This window comes from Neltuma alba, unplaced genomic scaffold, assembly GCF_004799145.2.
Source record: "Neltuma alba isolate B1F8T4 unplaced genomic scaffold, ASM479914v2 tig00010148_pilon, whole genome shotgun sequence".
NCBI lineage: Eukaryota > Viridiplantae > Streptophyta > Magnoliopsida > Fabales > Fabaceae > Neltuma > Neltuma alba.
Window position 1 is genome coordinate 181,611 of NW_021635095.1, and position 17,454 is coordinate 199,064.

At 39.1% G+C, this 17,454-nt stretch overlaps 3 protein-coding genes across 3 annotated transcripts; 2 read left to right on the top strand and 1 right to left on the bottom strand.

Annotated features, from left to right (window-relative positions):
* The first annotated feature begins 436 nt into the window (after window positions 1–436).
* Window positions 437–2,260, top strand: LOC114754545 (zinc finger protein 1-like). Its single transcript, XM_028943328.1, has one exon. It carries the CDS (start codon window positions 1,103–1,105, stop codon window positions 1,952–1,954), a length of 852 nt encoding a protein of 283 aa, XP_028799161.1. The 5' UTR covers window positions 437–1,102; the 3' UTR covers window positions 1,955–2,260.
* Window positions 2,261–3,805: 1,545 nt separating this feature from the next.
* Window positions 3,806–5,280, top strand: LOC114754549 (deSI-like protein At4g17486). The gene is made up of 3 exons (XM_028943334.1): window positions 3,806–4,264; window positions 4,389–4,676; window positions 4,763–5,280. The coding sequence occupies exons 1-3, from the start codon at window positions 4,138–4,140 to the stop codon at window positions 4,948–4,950; spliced, it is 603 nt and encodes a 200-aa protein (XP_028799167.1). The 5' UTR covers window positions 3,806–4,137; the 3' UTR covers window positions 4,951–5,280.
* A 2,358-nt stretch (window positions 5,281–7,638) lies between these two features.
* On the bottom strand, window positions 7,639–9,155 carry LOC114754548 (uncharacterized). The gene has a single exon (XM_028943333.1). It carries the CDS (start codon window positions 9,033–9,035, stop codon window positions 8,010–8,012), a length of 1,026 nt encoding a protein of 341 aa, XP_028799166.1. The 5' UTR covers window positions 9,036–9,155; the 3' UTR covers window positions 7,639–8,009.
* Between the last annotated feature and the right edge of the window lie 8,299 nt (window positions 9,156–17,454).

Genomic DNA, 17,454 nt, shown 5'->3' on the forward strand with positions numbered 1-17,454 from the left:
TTAATTTACGGTGGGGCTTCGACTTACGACTTTGCCGTTAAAGTTGCCCCATATATACATATATATGTCCACTTGTGATGGTGCTGACCATCATTACTTATACCAGAAGCCCAAGTTGCTCCTAGGCCGAAATATTAGTAGCAGCTTATTCCTTATGTGCTTCTCTTGCTTCACATCTTAATAATGTAACTTAATCCACAATTAATACACAATTCCGCTATCACGGGTAACCAGAATGCCTCCACATCAGCCTTCCCTTTTAATTGTCGGCCGTTTGTCTCTTTATTTTCTTTTCTTTGCCTCCTTTTGATAAGTTAATTAGCGTAATTCTATCAGGCCAAATTAAGGCCTAAAATGTTTAAGACAGATTAAGGAGCAAAATTGAGTTGATCCGTTCCTTTCGAAGTGGATATTTATAAGACACGGAAGTGGTCCCTTGTAAGGAAATGGGTGCGAAGCGAACATGAAAAGTAAGAAAGTTGAGACGAACACAAGGGACTAGAAAACTAGAAATGCAAAGGAACAGCATTGGGATAAATGGGAACATGGCAGCCCCGCTGGATGGACTTCCAAGTACAGAGAAAGTTGTTTGGCTCTGTCTCCTCCATGATTAGGTTACTTTCGATACCGCGCGTGATCGCATCACTTGATAATATTCTTCTGGTCTTCCCGATGTCCAATGGCCAACTTCCCTTCCATTACCGGCAGTTACCCCACACCGTGTCCCTGCATGAGCCTCTAACAGGGACAACGACTCGGCTTGCCATGTTCTTTAGGGAACGCCTCAGAATCATCCAGTTCATGCAGTTTTCCTCAGGTTAATGATGACTTATAATTTCTTGCCATATGCTACAAAATTCTCAACCAAATTACAGCTGTGTACAGTAAGTTTATACAGCCACATGGTTGAATATATAATGGATTTCCATTCAAAAGTCAAAAGTGCACTAGAAGCTGTGTTACTGTTTCCGCAAATCCTATTCCACATATAGGAATCCCATGAATAATTAAACTCCTGACCATATGCTTTTTTTTTTTCCAACCCATTTTACGGTCTGAAGAATCCGCAGGGTAATATTTGTGTTAAACTACCGACAAGGGAATGAGAAAGTTAGTACTATCTGCCATGGAACGAGTTTGTAATAACCCCGGCCTACTCTTCGCTGGAGAGGTTCGTCCCAGTCCAAGTAGTCCATTGCAGAGCCAACAGGAAAAGAAACACCTATCTGTTGAGGAGGAGGAAGAAGAAGAAGAAGATGCAAAGACAGATTCTTTGTTAGATCTGAACGTGAACGGCGATGATTTTGCTGCCGGGTGCAATCCAGAACTCCATCTCATAACCAATTTGGATGTAGATAGGGAAAAATCCAAAAGTTCAGAAAATTCTGGAGCTTTAGAGGCAGAGCCACGAGTATTTTCTTGCAAGTACTGTCAGAGGAAGTTTTACAGTTCGCAAGCGCTTGGAGGACACCAAAATGCGCACAAGAGGGAGAGGTTAATAGCGAAGAGAGGACAGAGGGAGATAATGGCCTCAGCTACAGACTTTGGGCTTCCTTTTCTGCATCATAATAACAGGTATACAAGTATGGCGTCTCTGCCCCTCCACGGTACTGCCGCTAATAAACCTCTTGGAATTCAGGCGCACGCCATGATTCACAAGCGTTCTCATATTTCTTCTAATTACGGGTTTGGAAACAGCCACGGAAATCATGGCTGGTCAAGACCCCTAATTGATCAGAAACCCAGAGTAGGCAAGCTAGAGATGGCTAATTTTCATAGAACAACAACGTTGGGCTTGTCATCACGAGGTAGTGTAGGAAGGTTTGAAACGGCAAAGACGACGAAGTTGGGTTCTGCAGTTAGTGATCAGATCGCTGGGTATTTGGCAACTGGAACTCTATTGAAGACTGATCAAGAAGAAACAAAGCACCTTGATTTATCCCTCAAGCTCTAAGGGCTTATTTGTATAGGATATTCAATATGTACTAGCTAGGGCCAGGCATCTTGACAAGTTTATTCTCGCATTGTCTGAAAAATAATGTTGTGGAGGATCAAACTTCTTTACTGTGAGGTAATGATCTGATATTTTCTAGAATGTCGAGTTCTTTTCTTTCCGAGACCTTGACGTGTTTACTTGTTGTGCCGATTTAGGAGGGTTTTTCAGTTATGATACCTCTCGTCAGTCACAAAACTGGCCTATAATATGCAGCAATTTGTTCCAATGTTATGCTGGAATTATTGAACTTAATTTCCACTTTCAGCTGTTGAACGGTTTGTCATCTCCAATACGAAAAGTTCATGTCTTGACCCATTCTAGATGATGTATGTTCTTGGATTAAGTTGTTCAAAAAACAATATAGTTCAGATTCGGATAGGAGCACAATTAAACACAATTCATCAGTCAAGGAATATTCCGTCAAATCAGCGACAACGCAGATTTAAACAGACAAGGATTTATGTTTTTTGAGTGCAGTGAAAAAAAAAAAAACGTAAAGGAGAAATTATGCCTGAGAATTCTTAAAATTTAGAGGGTGTTTAGATAAGAACTAAACCATAGTTTCAGAAGTTCTTTTACGATATATAAAGTAAATATATGAAAGAGTTTGTCTTAATTTGCAAAAAAGTACTTCTGAAAAATTATGCCTGGGAATTCTTAAAATTTAGAAGATGTTTGGGTAAGAATTAAACCATGGTTCTGAAGTGCTTTTACGGTATACGAAGTAAATATGTGGAAGAATTTATCTTAATTTACAAAAAAATACTTCCGAAAAGTGATTATGAGGTGTTCTAAACACCTCTTTAGATTCAGTGATGCTTCTCAATTATTGCTCAATAAGATTCTTACTTAATGTTTGAAAAAAATAACACGGACAATGAGGATGACGGCAAAAAGTGGGTACAAGGATAAACATGTGATTTTCTTGGCGGTGCATGAAAAGAAACGTGTATCTACGGTTATATGAAAAACCAGACCAGTAAGTTGGATAACAATTATACAATAGACAGATATCTTATAGGAACGAACATAATTCTGTTTCTTTGTCCTTGTGCGGAACAGAACATCAGATCTGGTCACAAAACATTAAAAAAGGAACAGAACATCAGATATAGACTTGCTCTATTATTAAGGTCATGGGCTCGTAGCATAGGAGAGTATGCTTGTCCTATATATGCGGACGCACTTACTAGGTCTCTGTCATCAAGTGGCCTCAAATCTGGGAAAGATTCGGAGATGTTGATATTTAGTAGAATAATAATGTAGCAAACGTGGATGTTAGTCATCAAAACCTGCCGTCCCTCAGTCCATGCGAAGGGTTTTGCAATTCCATGGCATTGCGTAGCTACTTCCTCTGTATTATTCCGTTCCCATCTTTTCTCTATAATAATAGCTTCGATTTTGACGGATTCACACTGTCCCCACAACATTAGGTTTGGTATGAAAAGTTGACCGGAGAATAGGGCTAAGAGATAGAGTTCATCTGTGGACGAGGCAACATTGATAGGGGAAGCATTGCACGTGAGCAACAGGGGAGAATCAGACGTTTTAGGGCCATGGACCAATAACAGAAGCATGGGCCTCTGATTTTAGGAAATGGGTTCAAGAAACGGCCGCATGATAGCGAAGTCTCTTGGGCTCAATAAGACGGAAAAATTTTGTTCCCTTGGGGAAAAAAAAAAAAAAGACAAAACGCTGAAGGTGTCAGAAAGGTGGGGGAGGGAAGCATGGGATGCGCCAGGGAGGGTGGGGGGAATCGAAATCATAATTGCAGAGGCAGGAAGCTGTTCCCTTGTAGTTCAACAAAAGCAGTGTCTATTCCTTGTGGACATTGCAGCAGCATTTTCAGTTCCCCCTTTCACATCTCCCCTTGATATCTGCGAATTCTTGTACCCTTTTGCTTTTCTCAATGCACAGTTCTAACACGCCCATTTTTATTCCTTTTAATTAATGCGTGTGTGAGTAAAATGCATAGGGCCCTCAAGGAGCTCAGCAATCGCATGTTTATGAGTGAGTCGGGTGATACTATGAACTTGGGAACGACAAGTATAAAAGGGTAAAAGGAGAAGCAAGTGTGTGATCTTCTCTGCGCTAAGAATTCCAAGTTGGTAGCAAGTAGCAACCGGTCTGAGGAAGAAAGTATGGGGGGCAAAATGTTGATAAAGAAGCTAGGAGGGTATCCCGTTTACCTCAACGTCTATGATCTCACCCCCATTAATGGCTATGCCTACTGGCTTGGCCTCGGTGTTTACCATTCTGGTGTTCAAAGTACGTTCGCACTCCACCTTCTTCTTTACTGAAACACGTGCACGCACCAGCATTAACTGATTATATTTATTATTTACAAGGATTGTCACCACAAACTTTGAATGGTTGTTTTATGTTGTTGTAGTTCACGGGGTTGAATATGGATTTGGAGCTCACGAATACGATACGACCGGCATATTTCTGGTGGAACCCAGACACTGTCCTGGTTTCACATTCAGAAAATCTATCTTCATAGGAACAACAGATCTGGGTCCTAAACATGTTTCGACATTCATGGACAAACTAGCTAATCGCTACTCTGGGAACACCTACCATCTTATCACTAAAAACTGCAACCACTTCTGCAATGATGTTTGTCTCAGATTGACAGCAAACTCTATCCCACGTTGGGTTAATCGACTTGCTCGACTTGGTAAGCGTTACTCACGCATTTCATTCTCACCAATCCCGTTTCAACCCACATTTCTTCCCTTAAAATGCATCTGTTTTAACCTGTAGGATTTCTCTGCAACTGTGTGCTTCCGCCCGATCTACAAGAAGCAAAGATTGACAATTCTCGAGGACGAGCAGGATCCGAGAAGAATAAAATTAACAAGAAAGTGAGATGCCCTGCCACCGAGTACGAGGCACCCCAGATTAAAATAGCAGTTTCTGATTATATAAGCATCGAGTTTGAAGCGACCTGATTATATTGAGAACAAGGGAAGCTGCCAACTGCCCATATCTGCTGTGTATCTTTATTCTAGGCTGGCCAATTGCAATAGCTGGCCGTTAGGAAGAGAATCTCTTTGTAATGAATGATTTCTTTTCCCATACTTGTTCCTGACTGCTCTGTTAGTGCATTGATTCAAACTATCTAGCATGATGAAGAAATATAGATACAAGAGGGACCCATTTCAGAGTCTTTGGTATGATGGCAACAAATTTGCGTGGTTCAAGTACTTCCCACCCTTCTCTAGAAACGCTGCTGGTTCGCTCATCACCATTATTGTATCTGAAAGCTTTTAATTTCGAGTGCAGACTAATTAAAATGCAACTTTAGCCCATCGGGTCCTCTGACCAAAAAAACAAACCCATCGGGTCCTGCCATCTTTCCCTCTTTTCTCTGCTTTTGCTTGCCTTTACCCTCATTGACCATGACAAATTGCCTGTGCTTTAAATAAAAGTAAAAATGAACAAGGCTCTTGGCTCCATTCCTGTTTAATTAGACAGAATACAGATACAGCTTATATGTGTGAAGAGCAAGCGACATCTGTTCATTTCCCTTTAGGAGTCAAGTCAGCGTAGCGTAGAAGCATGCCAGTACAAGTATCGACTTTTCTTACCAGTTCCTCGAAGAAGGAGCTCATATTCCTTTGCCGCTCCCACTCCTGTTTTGTGGTTATAAAACTTCAAGTGTACGACACCCGTTCTTTCTTTCTGTTCACCCATATGTGTTAATAATATATAATACTAAAGCAACAACTTGGTTGCTCACCGCGCCCTCACTTGGAACGGGGTTAGCCGCCTAGAAACCACCAACTGCAGATTCAATATAAAATTTGATATTTGCTTCCTGCTCGTGGCTTCACCACCGACCCGCTATCAAATCCAAGCCTGGATCCCGTCGCGTGTGCAGGTTGAATTTTTCTAATACCCATAACCCCTCAGCTTATACATTAACTGCAGATAAACCCCTCATCTTCAACAGATTTAAAACTGACACCCCGTTTAGATTTTGAATTTGGACCACTAACCTCTTGCCGTTAAAAAATTATTAACTTGGTAAATTACATAAAATTTTTAAATTTTTGTCAATTGAACACAGTTTTGTTTACCGTGTGTAATTTTGTCATTTTATCAATGTCAGTCCCTAATTCCAATATAGTCGCCTCCCTCTCTCAGCGTCTCTCGTAGTTTGGCTATCTATTTCAGTTTATGAAGTGTAGATCATACACCACCTTCAAAATGTTAGCTTTATACATTCTATCTCTATCATCATCTTTCAGATTTGATTGACGAAGCATATCAGATTCCACGTCATTTCCAGGTGATTATGACTAATATGGCATGGCATGCATTATGTTACACTTAACAGTTTTTTTTTTTCGTAATAACAAGGTGTTAAGTTTTAAATTTTCAAAAATAAAGAAAATTATATATAATTGACTTTTGAACGAGACTACCTACGCTTTGTCATTTTAAAAGGTCTTTGGGTAGATATAAAATCATGATTTTAAAAATATTTTTATGATATATATATATATAAAAAAAAAATTTGTTTTGATATGTGAAAAAGTGCTTTTCAAAAATAAATTAGGCAAACATCTTTTAAAATAAAAATAAGTGAAAAATGAAGGCCCAGGCCCCAAATAATAAATGATGTGTGTACAGTATACAATTAAATTACGCGGTTGTAAATTATTATTCTATTGAGAGCACTCCGCAGCACACGAAATCTAAAGCAGCAGCAGTTTTTGTTTTTTTTTTTTTTTGGTTTTAAAAGTCAGGTAGTGGGCTGAGATTAAAGTCGGAACAAAGTAAGAAACAAATGTGTGAATTGGGAAGGAAACCCAGCTTGAAAGTTGGAACTGGAAGGAAAAGCAACCGACACCACATTGGAATGATACGTCGGCTGAGGAGATTAGAGTAAAGTACTCCCTACTTATTACACTTTTCATTGCTTTTAAACCCACTGTCCACGTACCATGCATCCTCCCTCTATTTACTTCTATCCGCAAATCTTTCCCTTCCGTCTTCGTAGAAAACACAATCTCCTCCGCCTTTTACAAAATAAGACTACATTGATCCGTTGGTGTTCACAAATTCAACCACATCATCTACATGGCTCCACATCCCTCGTTTAACGGTACAAATAAAAATATATTAAACTGACAAGCATTATAAAATTCTCAGAATTCACTAAATCGTATTTTTTTCATTTCGAAAAATTAGAATATTAAGGGCGCAATACACGCCGAGGAGCAATGAAGTGGGAAATCGAATCGAGAGCATATTTCGCAGTCGACCACCATGCATCACCCATCTCCTTCTGAACTGCAACGCCACTATCAACTGTCCTCTCCCCCCTTTTCCCCCCAGTTGCGCTTTCCTATCCCACATTCCCACCACTGTTTTTTCTCTTCTCGTTTTCCACCGCCTTCACATCTCTATTCCCTATTTGCTTTTCTGTTGTCCTTTGCTTTTCCAGTTTTCCTTCTCCCTTTCCTTTTAAACCTGTTACTGCTGTTAAATCGTTACCTCGCATATGGTAGATTGTTGGTGTACCGTACAAGGCCAACTAAATTTTTGGTTCATAACGGCAACAGCAACCAAAACTACCAGAGAGAAAAGGCCCTTCCACGAACCGCAATGCCTAGAATGGGGTATTCCGATTAAAATTCCACAAATTACAACTGCTCATTACCACGACCCAATGGACGCAATTGGCAACCAGAGATTTTGGTGATTATGCTTCTCACGCAAAATAATACTCCTATTGCATAAAATTTACATTACAATACAATATATTTCACTACTGTGGAATGAAAATTCAGGAATTCTCGCTCGCGAGGAAGAAACTGTCGTACCTTATCTCAACTATGAATCTGCGTATTGAATTCTAAAATGCCGTGACTAGGTGTATTCAATCACTAATTATGTTCACGAAACAAATGGGTTAGCGGACTCTAATCTAATCTAACTGGTTAGCACCTAGAAGAACTGGATTTCACTAATCAGGGATCGGACAGAGAGCGCCCGGTGTTCACCTTTTCCAGGCATAAACGAGCAAGGAAAATCCGATGGGCACGACCAGCTCGTTCTCCTCCACACTCGACCATTCCATCACGGAGGAGCTTCCGCCAAAAGATCCCGCCGACGATGACACTGACACCGACGACGACGAGAAGCTCTTGCCTATTCTCCCCCATTCATTCAGCCCCGAATGCCAGTTTTGCTGCGTCCACAGATTCACCAAATTTCTGTCCCCTGCTACTTCCTTACCCCTTTCTTCACCTTCTTCCTCAATTTTGAACATAAAAATGGCGTGCCCATCACCGTTCTCTCTCTCGAATAGCCAATTGTAGACGTCCCACGAGATCTGAACAGGTACCCCCTCCACTTCTACCCTCTCATTTCCTCTAAATTTCCATTTCAATCGCTTGATCTGAAGCACAGCTTTCCCATCCACGCTGAAGCAGAGCCTGGAATCGTCCCTGTATCCGCAATCTATCTGTATCTCTCTCATTTTGCCCCCAAACTTCGCTCTTGTGGTGTAGATTTTGTTGGCCACCACATGCTCCCTTTTGAGAACCAGAAGCTGGGAGTTCTTGGGATCGCGAGCTTTAGTCTTGGCGTACGCATCCTTATTGAGATCGCCGACCACAAGAATCATCTCCCTGTCCACAACCAGGGCAACGTAGAAACCAGAGTGGGGCTCAGGTCCGGACCCAAATTTAGCTTTGGAGAGATTCCAGAAGATGAGAGTATTGGGGGAAAGCTTCTTAGTTCCGTGCTTTTTCCAGAACACGAAGGGCTTGATGTGGAGGTGAAAGGAAGCGGAAGTGAGAGAAGGAGGAGGAGGAGGAGGAGGGGAATCATAAAGGGGATGATGGAGGTGAAGATGGAGGGAGCGACCAAGAATGGAGCGTGACCAGGTGAGGGAAACGATGCCGGCGTCGGTGTGGTAGAGATAGGTGGTGAGGTTGGGGTTGGTGGAGAGTGGCGGCGGAGGAGGCGGGGGAGGAGCGCCGTCATTGGTGGTAGGGGAGCGGCGAAAGCAGGAAGACATTTATGATTGATGTGATTGAGTTGGATTGAGGGGTTTTAGGGGGATCTGATCTTCTGCGAGAAGAAATGGGTTTCACTTCGATGAGATTAGGAAGGGAAAGGAAGGGGCGGGGCTTTTAAGGGAGAGGGCCAGAGGGGAACCATGACTGAGAAGAAAAGAGAAGAGAAGGCCTCTGACCCATTTGGCAACAACCGGCGAAACAATCAAGAGAAGAGGACCCCACCTCGTATTTGCCCATTCAATATTTTCTCAGCAAAATAAAATGCTTGACGATACAAAAGTTGCACTGTATTGCGTTTTTAAAAAGTCTTCATCTGACGGCTCTAGTAAATTTTTAGATTCTTTTTTGTATTTCCCCCGTATTTTTATTGCATTCTATGAAATTGGTTTCTGGCAAGGAAAAACAAAATCCAGAAATGTCTACGTAATTAAAATAATACAGAAGGTTGATGGGTATAGTTTACTCATAATTAAATAAAATGCTGACTTTTAAATTGAACCAAACCACCATCGGCTTGGATTAAATGAACGGGCCTTGGCAAATCAATAAACTGTTTTGATTCTATTCAAGAATACTACCTCAGCTCCTAATTATAAAACTAGTTCACTAATTTGAGGAGATTAAAAAATAAGTTAAGTTAGTTATTTGTAACAAATAGGTGTTGTTTTTTCTCAATATCTTTACTAATCAATTGTGTTGGCTAGAACTATTATTATTAGAATACTACCTTGAAAAAAAATACACAAGTATTTAAAACAAAGTATATTAGGATCTTATATTTAATACCAAAATAAAAATCAAATAAGATCTTATATTAAGAACATAAGGTAATGGTTTTTACAAAACTGGTGTTTTATATTGACCTCTATTCCCTGAACCCAATAATGCTGGTTTTAGTTGTGTAATTTTCTTCATTTTATATAGTTGATCTTTTGACAAAAAAGAAAGAAAAAAGAAAGAGAGTTTGGAGTTATTTATAATTATGTTTCACGTAAACCAGATAAAACTCTTTTCATATTTATCTTGTATTTTGTAAATCATAATTAAAAATGTATTTATAAGTCATTAAATCTAAATTGTTTTTATTATATTCGAACCCAAAGCAAACAAAAAAAAAATTGAGCATTCCCAACTAATGCCATGGCATTCCCAAACCTTTGACTAGATTATTCTCTTTGTTGTGTTTTCCCCCCGGACCTGACAGGCATCTTTAGTGAGTTGAGATGCCATTGACGCACGGTGAAATCTTGCAATCGCTGCATACAAGAAACCTCCAATGGGCGAATTTACGGTTGGGAGGGATTAAAGTTCTGACCAAGCATTTAAAATGAAGAATAAATGTTAGAGTTGGGATTGAAAAAACTATTAAATAATATTTTGTATAAGTAATTTCTTATTGTATATGATTAGATTATCCCATGGAGGTAGAATTGAAGAATACCACATCTTCTCATGATATTTTCGAATTTCACATGTATCGATTTGTCCAATTCTAAACAACAAACAATTATTCATAATAAATAATTTTTTAATATATTTTTTTACTTTCAATTAGAATTCGTATTTTTTATTTTCAATGTTTCATATCAAATTCACCTTTCCATTCGCCAACAATTACTGAGTTTTTGAATTCGAGCTTCTATTCTGCTTTTAAGAAATACATCGACTTATTATGATATGATTTTTTTCCGGAAAAAGAAAATGGATATATATAGCCCACGTGTTACTCGCAGATTATTATAGAGCCGTCAACGAGGCCGGCGTTTTACTTTCCTTCTTTTTTTTTGGGAAAAAAATAGTCCAATTGTTCTCTCATCCAAAAGAAAAAGGAAAGGAAAAAAGTATGATGTGCTTTATACATGTATGGAGTATCTATAACAATAATAATGCAAGGCGAGAGAACTTCTCAAAAAAAAAAAAGAAGAAGAAGTTGTCGTGTTGCTTGCCTTTGTCCCGTGGAGACGGAGTGATGAAAAAGGGGGAGGAAAAGACGATGCATGTATGATGTGGACGATATTAAATGATGAGTTGTAACGCCTGGGAAGAAATGGAAAGGGCAATAGTAATATTGACAGGGCTCATCAGGCTGAAGGCTTTTAAGCTGTAAGCGTGTAGTGAAGGGCAGGGCAGTTCAGGGAGACAGCCACGACATGTAAAGAAGTTAGTAATAATTAAAGGAACAAGACAGGCGGTGGCCCACTGCTGTTGAAATCGCCAAATCTCAGTCTCAGAGAACGCAGCTATATGTAACGATTTCGAAGAAAAAAACAAGACGTGGAGTGGAGTGTGCTGCCCAGTTGGTTCGTCGCAATGAGAAAGGGAAGGCGGTAAGCCACCTGCGTGAATATGAATGGCGGTAAGCTGGAGGGAACAGAGAAACGAAACATGAAATGTTTTAAAGAGCGTCAAATCTGGCCAGCTGGTTCTGTGGGACACCTCCCATCCAAATCAACATCCTAGCTAACTCCATACACCTGTGTGCATCATTCATCGCTTCGCTGCTCCTGTTTGTTTCCTTCACGCCCTGCCCATTCAATCACCTCCCTCAAGCTTCCCCTTCCCTTCTTCTTCGCTTCAATTAAATATTGATTACTAATTGACATGAAGGGGATAAGGTGGGCGATCACAAGCTGGGGACACTAACAACGATGCAAAGCCCGACGTAACGCCAGCCAGGTCGATTGTCGCATTCCTCTTTGCAAGTGTTCCTCTTCCCTCATCAGCGTCCGGCCGCGTGGCTTTCCCTTTTCTTTTGGCCGACGCTGCGTATTTGGTTTGCAAAATATCTTTACAGCTTTGTCCTAACGCATCATCTTTATTGCATCTTCGTTGTTCTTTCAATATGCTGTCCACTCACTGAGAATTTAATTTGTATGTTTTATATCTTACATACGATTTTATCAATGCATCAATTCCGATCCTACTGTTGATATGCCCTAATTATATGCTAAACATATTTCGGCTGCAGTTCAGAGAGTGAGAGAGAGAGTTTATGGATTAATTTAATTTATGAATAAATTTTACAAAATCTATATCCTTTTTACGTGTATTTAATTTCAATGATTCAACGGATCCTCCGGGGGGAAAAACCATTGAATCAATAATAGCTAAATAATTGAAATTAGTGGTTACGCACTCTCTATTTTTCTCTCGCTGTTCTCATTTACGTAGCGACTCCAAATACTGGGGTGCATACCATTCTTCGCCGCCTGATTGTACAGGTACGTATAAATACTATTGTTTTGGGTCAACTTATCCACTAATTCATTTGGTTAGGTTTGTGAGACAAGTCTGTCGTCGTCGACTTGGTTAATTACTGGCATAAATATTTAATTCCATGTAATATTAATGTGACTACTGTCTTAACTTCAAAGCAATTACGTATACCGCGATGCATCTCTGGACCCTAAGCTACCCCGGAACTCAGAAAGAGGGTTCGACATGTTTGTTTCTCCCAGCCTCCACCCTCTAAATTAGTTTTTTGTAACTACTGTAGTCGGATATATCAGAAAGAAAGTCTAACATGTCCGCATACAATTGAGTGTTAGAATTACAATTTGGTTTGGATTTATGTTTTACAGCACAGATTAAATTTATACATATATATTGATATTTAAATGCATGTGTACTTGGTTTAAAGAGTAATTCATGCACATCAATAGTTCAGATTCTTCATCTTGTCAGACCATTTTCTGAAATTTGCCGTGTGCCTTTTTTAAAAGGATAATAATAAATTAAGTATATAAGGATAAAGCTTTCTTAAAATATGAATTCTCAATACCCTCATTTCTTTTTAATTAAGTTTCATCTTCCTATTTTGGATACGCGTTGTCCTAGTTACTCCGTATTAATTAATCTAAACTGTGTCGGAAAATGAAGTACGCTGTTTCCTTCTCTCTCTATCCGTGTGGGGGTGTATTCTTGATAATTCCAGGAACAAGTCACATATCTGGGAATTAATTAATGTCTAACGGACTCCTGTAATCATAGGGCTGGAAGGGGAGCAAGCTAAGGTGGCCCTGAGCCCAGACAGAACAGAAACCATAATGGAAACATGGAAATGACAGAAAAGGAATAGGAGACATGAAGGCACCGAATGAAAAGGACAACCTCGAGCTGCTGATGAGATGGACGCCTAAAAAATGCCGGCCGGGGATAAGAATCACACGCTGTTTAGAAGGAAAAAAAAAAACTGAACGAAAATGCATGCACTTTAATTACCACCAGAGGAGCAAAGACTTTGACGTTTGACCTGCAAATATACGTAGAAGAAAATTATAATGGGCACACACAGGTTAAGACCATTATATAAAAACCAAGCAAATAAACTTGAGGTACATGCATGCACGCAGGGGGAAGAAGAGGGACGACGACTATTCACCCCGTGACATCGTACCTTAGCTTGTTCAAGGTCCACCATGTTCTCTGTTACTGTCATCACATAAAACTTTCATCGCTGATTTTTTATTTTTTGGCCCAATCTCGACGTTGACTGACCTCATCAAAACCTAAACTTAGACTATTAATTCATGCAACAACCTGCAGTTAACTAAAACCCCACGGAGTTTCTTTCTTTGTTCTTTTGGGGTTTTGGTTTTAGTGAGCTGCTTTTATTTGTCAAACAAATCAAAACCCTTCTAATTAATTATCCCCTAGCTACTCCCCTGCGTGATGAGCACGAACTGAAGCAATTGCACTTGATTAATTATATTCATTTGGCAATGGAACTGCTTAGATTTCTATATGATCGTGAACGCCTAATTAGATCCATCAGGACATCGAAAGGGAGGGGGAATATCCATCTCATTTCGATCTTACAAGATTTTAATGCCTTTTGAAGTGAACAATCTGTGGTTTAATTTCATCTGCCACTACTATAGAACCTGTCTTATGGTTGCGATATAATATTTAACATTTGCTGGTTGGAAAACAAAAAAGCAACATATAAACGGGGAAATTAAGAACTGCTTATACGGCCTCCTAAGTAACAGTCAATTTATTTTTTCTCGGTAATATTCATGGAATATAATATGGCCTTCAAGATTGGAAAAGCGGTCCATGTTCTTGCGTTCGTCAAAATTATCTGCCCATCAGGAGCCTTTGTACCAACTTGGCGTTTTCTGGTGATGTGAAGATGGAAGACTAGCATCGGTCAAAGTAAACGCACATGCGAGAGGACAAAATCAATAAAGAAAAAAGACTATAATTGTAAAATTTTGAATGGGGGGTCTATGCGCTTGGCCAAGTGAGTGAATGCGTTATGTGTAAATAGGGAATACCGGCAGGCCAGAAATTCTTAGAGACTGTCACTTCCTCTATTGCTCTACTTGTGCTTTCGAAAAATACAATGAATCTACTTTTGGTTTGAACGTCCTTAGAAAAAAACTGAAGTTAAAAAAAAAAAAAAAAAGCAGCCCTTGGTTAACCTGAAGAAGCATGAGTGTAGATTTTAAAGGAACTGCGAAATCCATAGCTGGAAAGTCATTCCCGAATGCTACTAAATGCTAGTACTAATCAATCACACACACACACACCCAGACAAAATAGGACGCAAAAATTTAAAACAAGCAATCACTAACGAGCTCAAATTATCAAGTTTCGTAGAATACTAGAATACACGAAGAAACTGATCTATCTGATGCACGTTGAAGGTAACGTAAAAGAATGAAAATTTAAATGAGTTGTGTTTTTGTATTTCTTTTTGATTTTCAAATAATTGTATACCGTCAACTCTTACTCCGGATAAATACGATCCAACTTCCAAAGAATGGGCGCCTGGAATATCCCGAGAGATATGACGAGATATGGCTTTCTCTTTGATGGGCTTCTTAGGCTCACGAAACCCACAAATTGGGGCAAACGATAATTCCGCAATAATAAGGCCCAACATGATAAATTAATTGCCGAGTTATAGATCAGAAACTGAATATCACGGGGATCATGGTGAAGGGACTGTGAAGCCTGATAATTGTTAGATTGAGTAGGATTTAGACTTTCATATAACAATTTTCTTAAGTGGGAAAAAAATCTAAAAGGGAATTTGTGGCAGGTCACATTATATGTCCAAATATCGAATAAAAAAAAACTATATAAAATTTCATCTACATACCAAATATTCTTTTGAACTACGGAGTATGTTTTATTTTCATTTTTATATCCACCATCGAAAAACTTTTGCGAGTCGCCAAAGGGCCCTCAAGGTATTCTGGCTTTTAAGCTGAGCAGGCCCCCCAACTTTTTTTTTTTTTTTAATTTGTTTTTCTTTCCCTGCCAACGTACCTTTTTTTCTCTTTTGGATTTATGAATGACCCTCCTTCACCTGATCCAAGGCACGTTCATCAACCGCAAATGATACCCTTCTTTTCACATTAAAATAAGCTTTGTGAGTTCGGTGGCATGTTAACTCAGAAAACAAAAGGGTTTAAAGCCTTTTATGTTTGTCTCTCTCCTACCTAAATCATCATTGGCTTTGACTGCTTTTCAACAAAAACATCTCACCTTTCATACCAATTCGTTTATCTTTCTTTTTCTTCACTCTGTGAAATGCCTTTTGATTGAATTTTGTACCCCCAACATTAAATTGAGGGAGAGCCTTTTCTGTCCACCTCTTACACAGCTCATTACAGTACACCCCTGTTCATCTCTGTCTCTAACAAGAACCGGGGCTTCCATTGTTGATGGAGTATAAATGGATCAAATCTCTCATCTTTAAACTTACTCTTATCATCCTTCTTCTTAGCTGTACTGAATTCTTAAAACATGGATAAACACAAAAGTATAGTGATAATCATGAAGAGTCAGAATTACAAAAAAATGGGTCCAATATATATCTTATCAGACCATCAAATCATTCACTGATCCTTATTTGATTAACCCAGCCTAACTAAAAAGGAAATGTTGCACTAGGAAGATGCTGCATAAAAGCATTTGCCCCCTCTCTTTCTTTGTCTGTGTGACAAGGTACGAGTAAATTTGACCTAATCCAGCAAACTGTTGGAGTTTCCATGAGGCGAACCTTAAAAGCATCCTTGACGCATCCATCTGGCTCACAAGATTCAGACTGTGGATGATGAGAGACTCACTAACATGCCATGATTTCAAAAGTTAAACGAAATAGTGAGAGCAAGCTACTTTTAGTGTATGATGCTTGTGGGGGGCAAAATCAATTCCAACACACAGGAGAATAATCATGAAGTTTCATTGATAGAGATGTGACACCAAAACTCCAACATACTAATTCGAAAGAAGTTGAAGCCTGCGAGGCCTCAATAATAAGGAATCAAATTGAATGCTTTGCTGCTACAATACAAGACGAGTGACAGACAAGTGTACATTTATGTCTTTGGGAAGAATGAAATGCTATTTTGAATTGAAGTTAATGATATCACTTATTTCCTATTGAATGCCCCACAGATTTTGTGATCAATAATGTTAAAGACGCCATCGAAATCTCTGTAATCTCATTAGAGGAACTGATTGGAATGTGTATTGATGATAACTAGGTAGAAATGGAAAATAAGAAAACTGCAGCAATCATATGAATTCCGCTGCAGAGATACATAATTGGTTCAATTATAATTCTCCCTGAGCTTGTTCCGCTTAATCATGTGGAATTTGAGTGGGCATTTCCTCCAAAAGATACAATAATTGTTATTGAGAAGTGCAGAATCACATAATTATTGTGAAACTGAATAAGATTTGGAGTTAATGAAGATGACGTGAGACTATCAAAGATGATTAGGAAAAAATTAGCCTTTAATGGAAGTTTGAAGACGGAATTAAGAAACCGAAACGGTAAAGATGAAAGTTACAGCTGATTGAAGTTCCAATAGTAGCAGGGATGGCCAGAAAACGACATATTCGCTTTTGAAATATACGTGAAATCCTCAGCAATCAGACTGTTTTTATTCGTCCGTTTTCCACACGCTGATGATGACGACGACTCCCTTTCTGGATTACCAACTCGATTTAGTGATTTTGATCACACTATCTTTTTTATGTTTGTATTCGAACAGTTTCAAAGATTCTGCTTTACACTTTAAGATTCTTTTACTGAAAACACAAGCACCTCTCTGTTCGCTCACTTTTCCTCCACGTAAAAACCATCTCGATACAAGTCACAGGCAATGAACAAGGACCCAAGTAGTAATTTTCTACAAGAAGTTATAAGAAGGGAGATTGGGATTAGAGACATGTCGGATCAGTATAACAGAGGAGCCAAATGGGACCCCTGGATATAAATAATTGATCACGCACTCGTTTCAGCTGGGGTTATTCTCTTCAACTAAAAGTTATCAAATTTAAAAAGGTCCTCATTTTCTTTCTCAAAATGTTATCCCATACAGCAACAATAAATATTTCTTTCCTGCAGCATATCAAAACCCTATTGTTTCATCTAAATAACCCATAAATACTTGC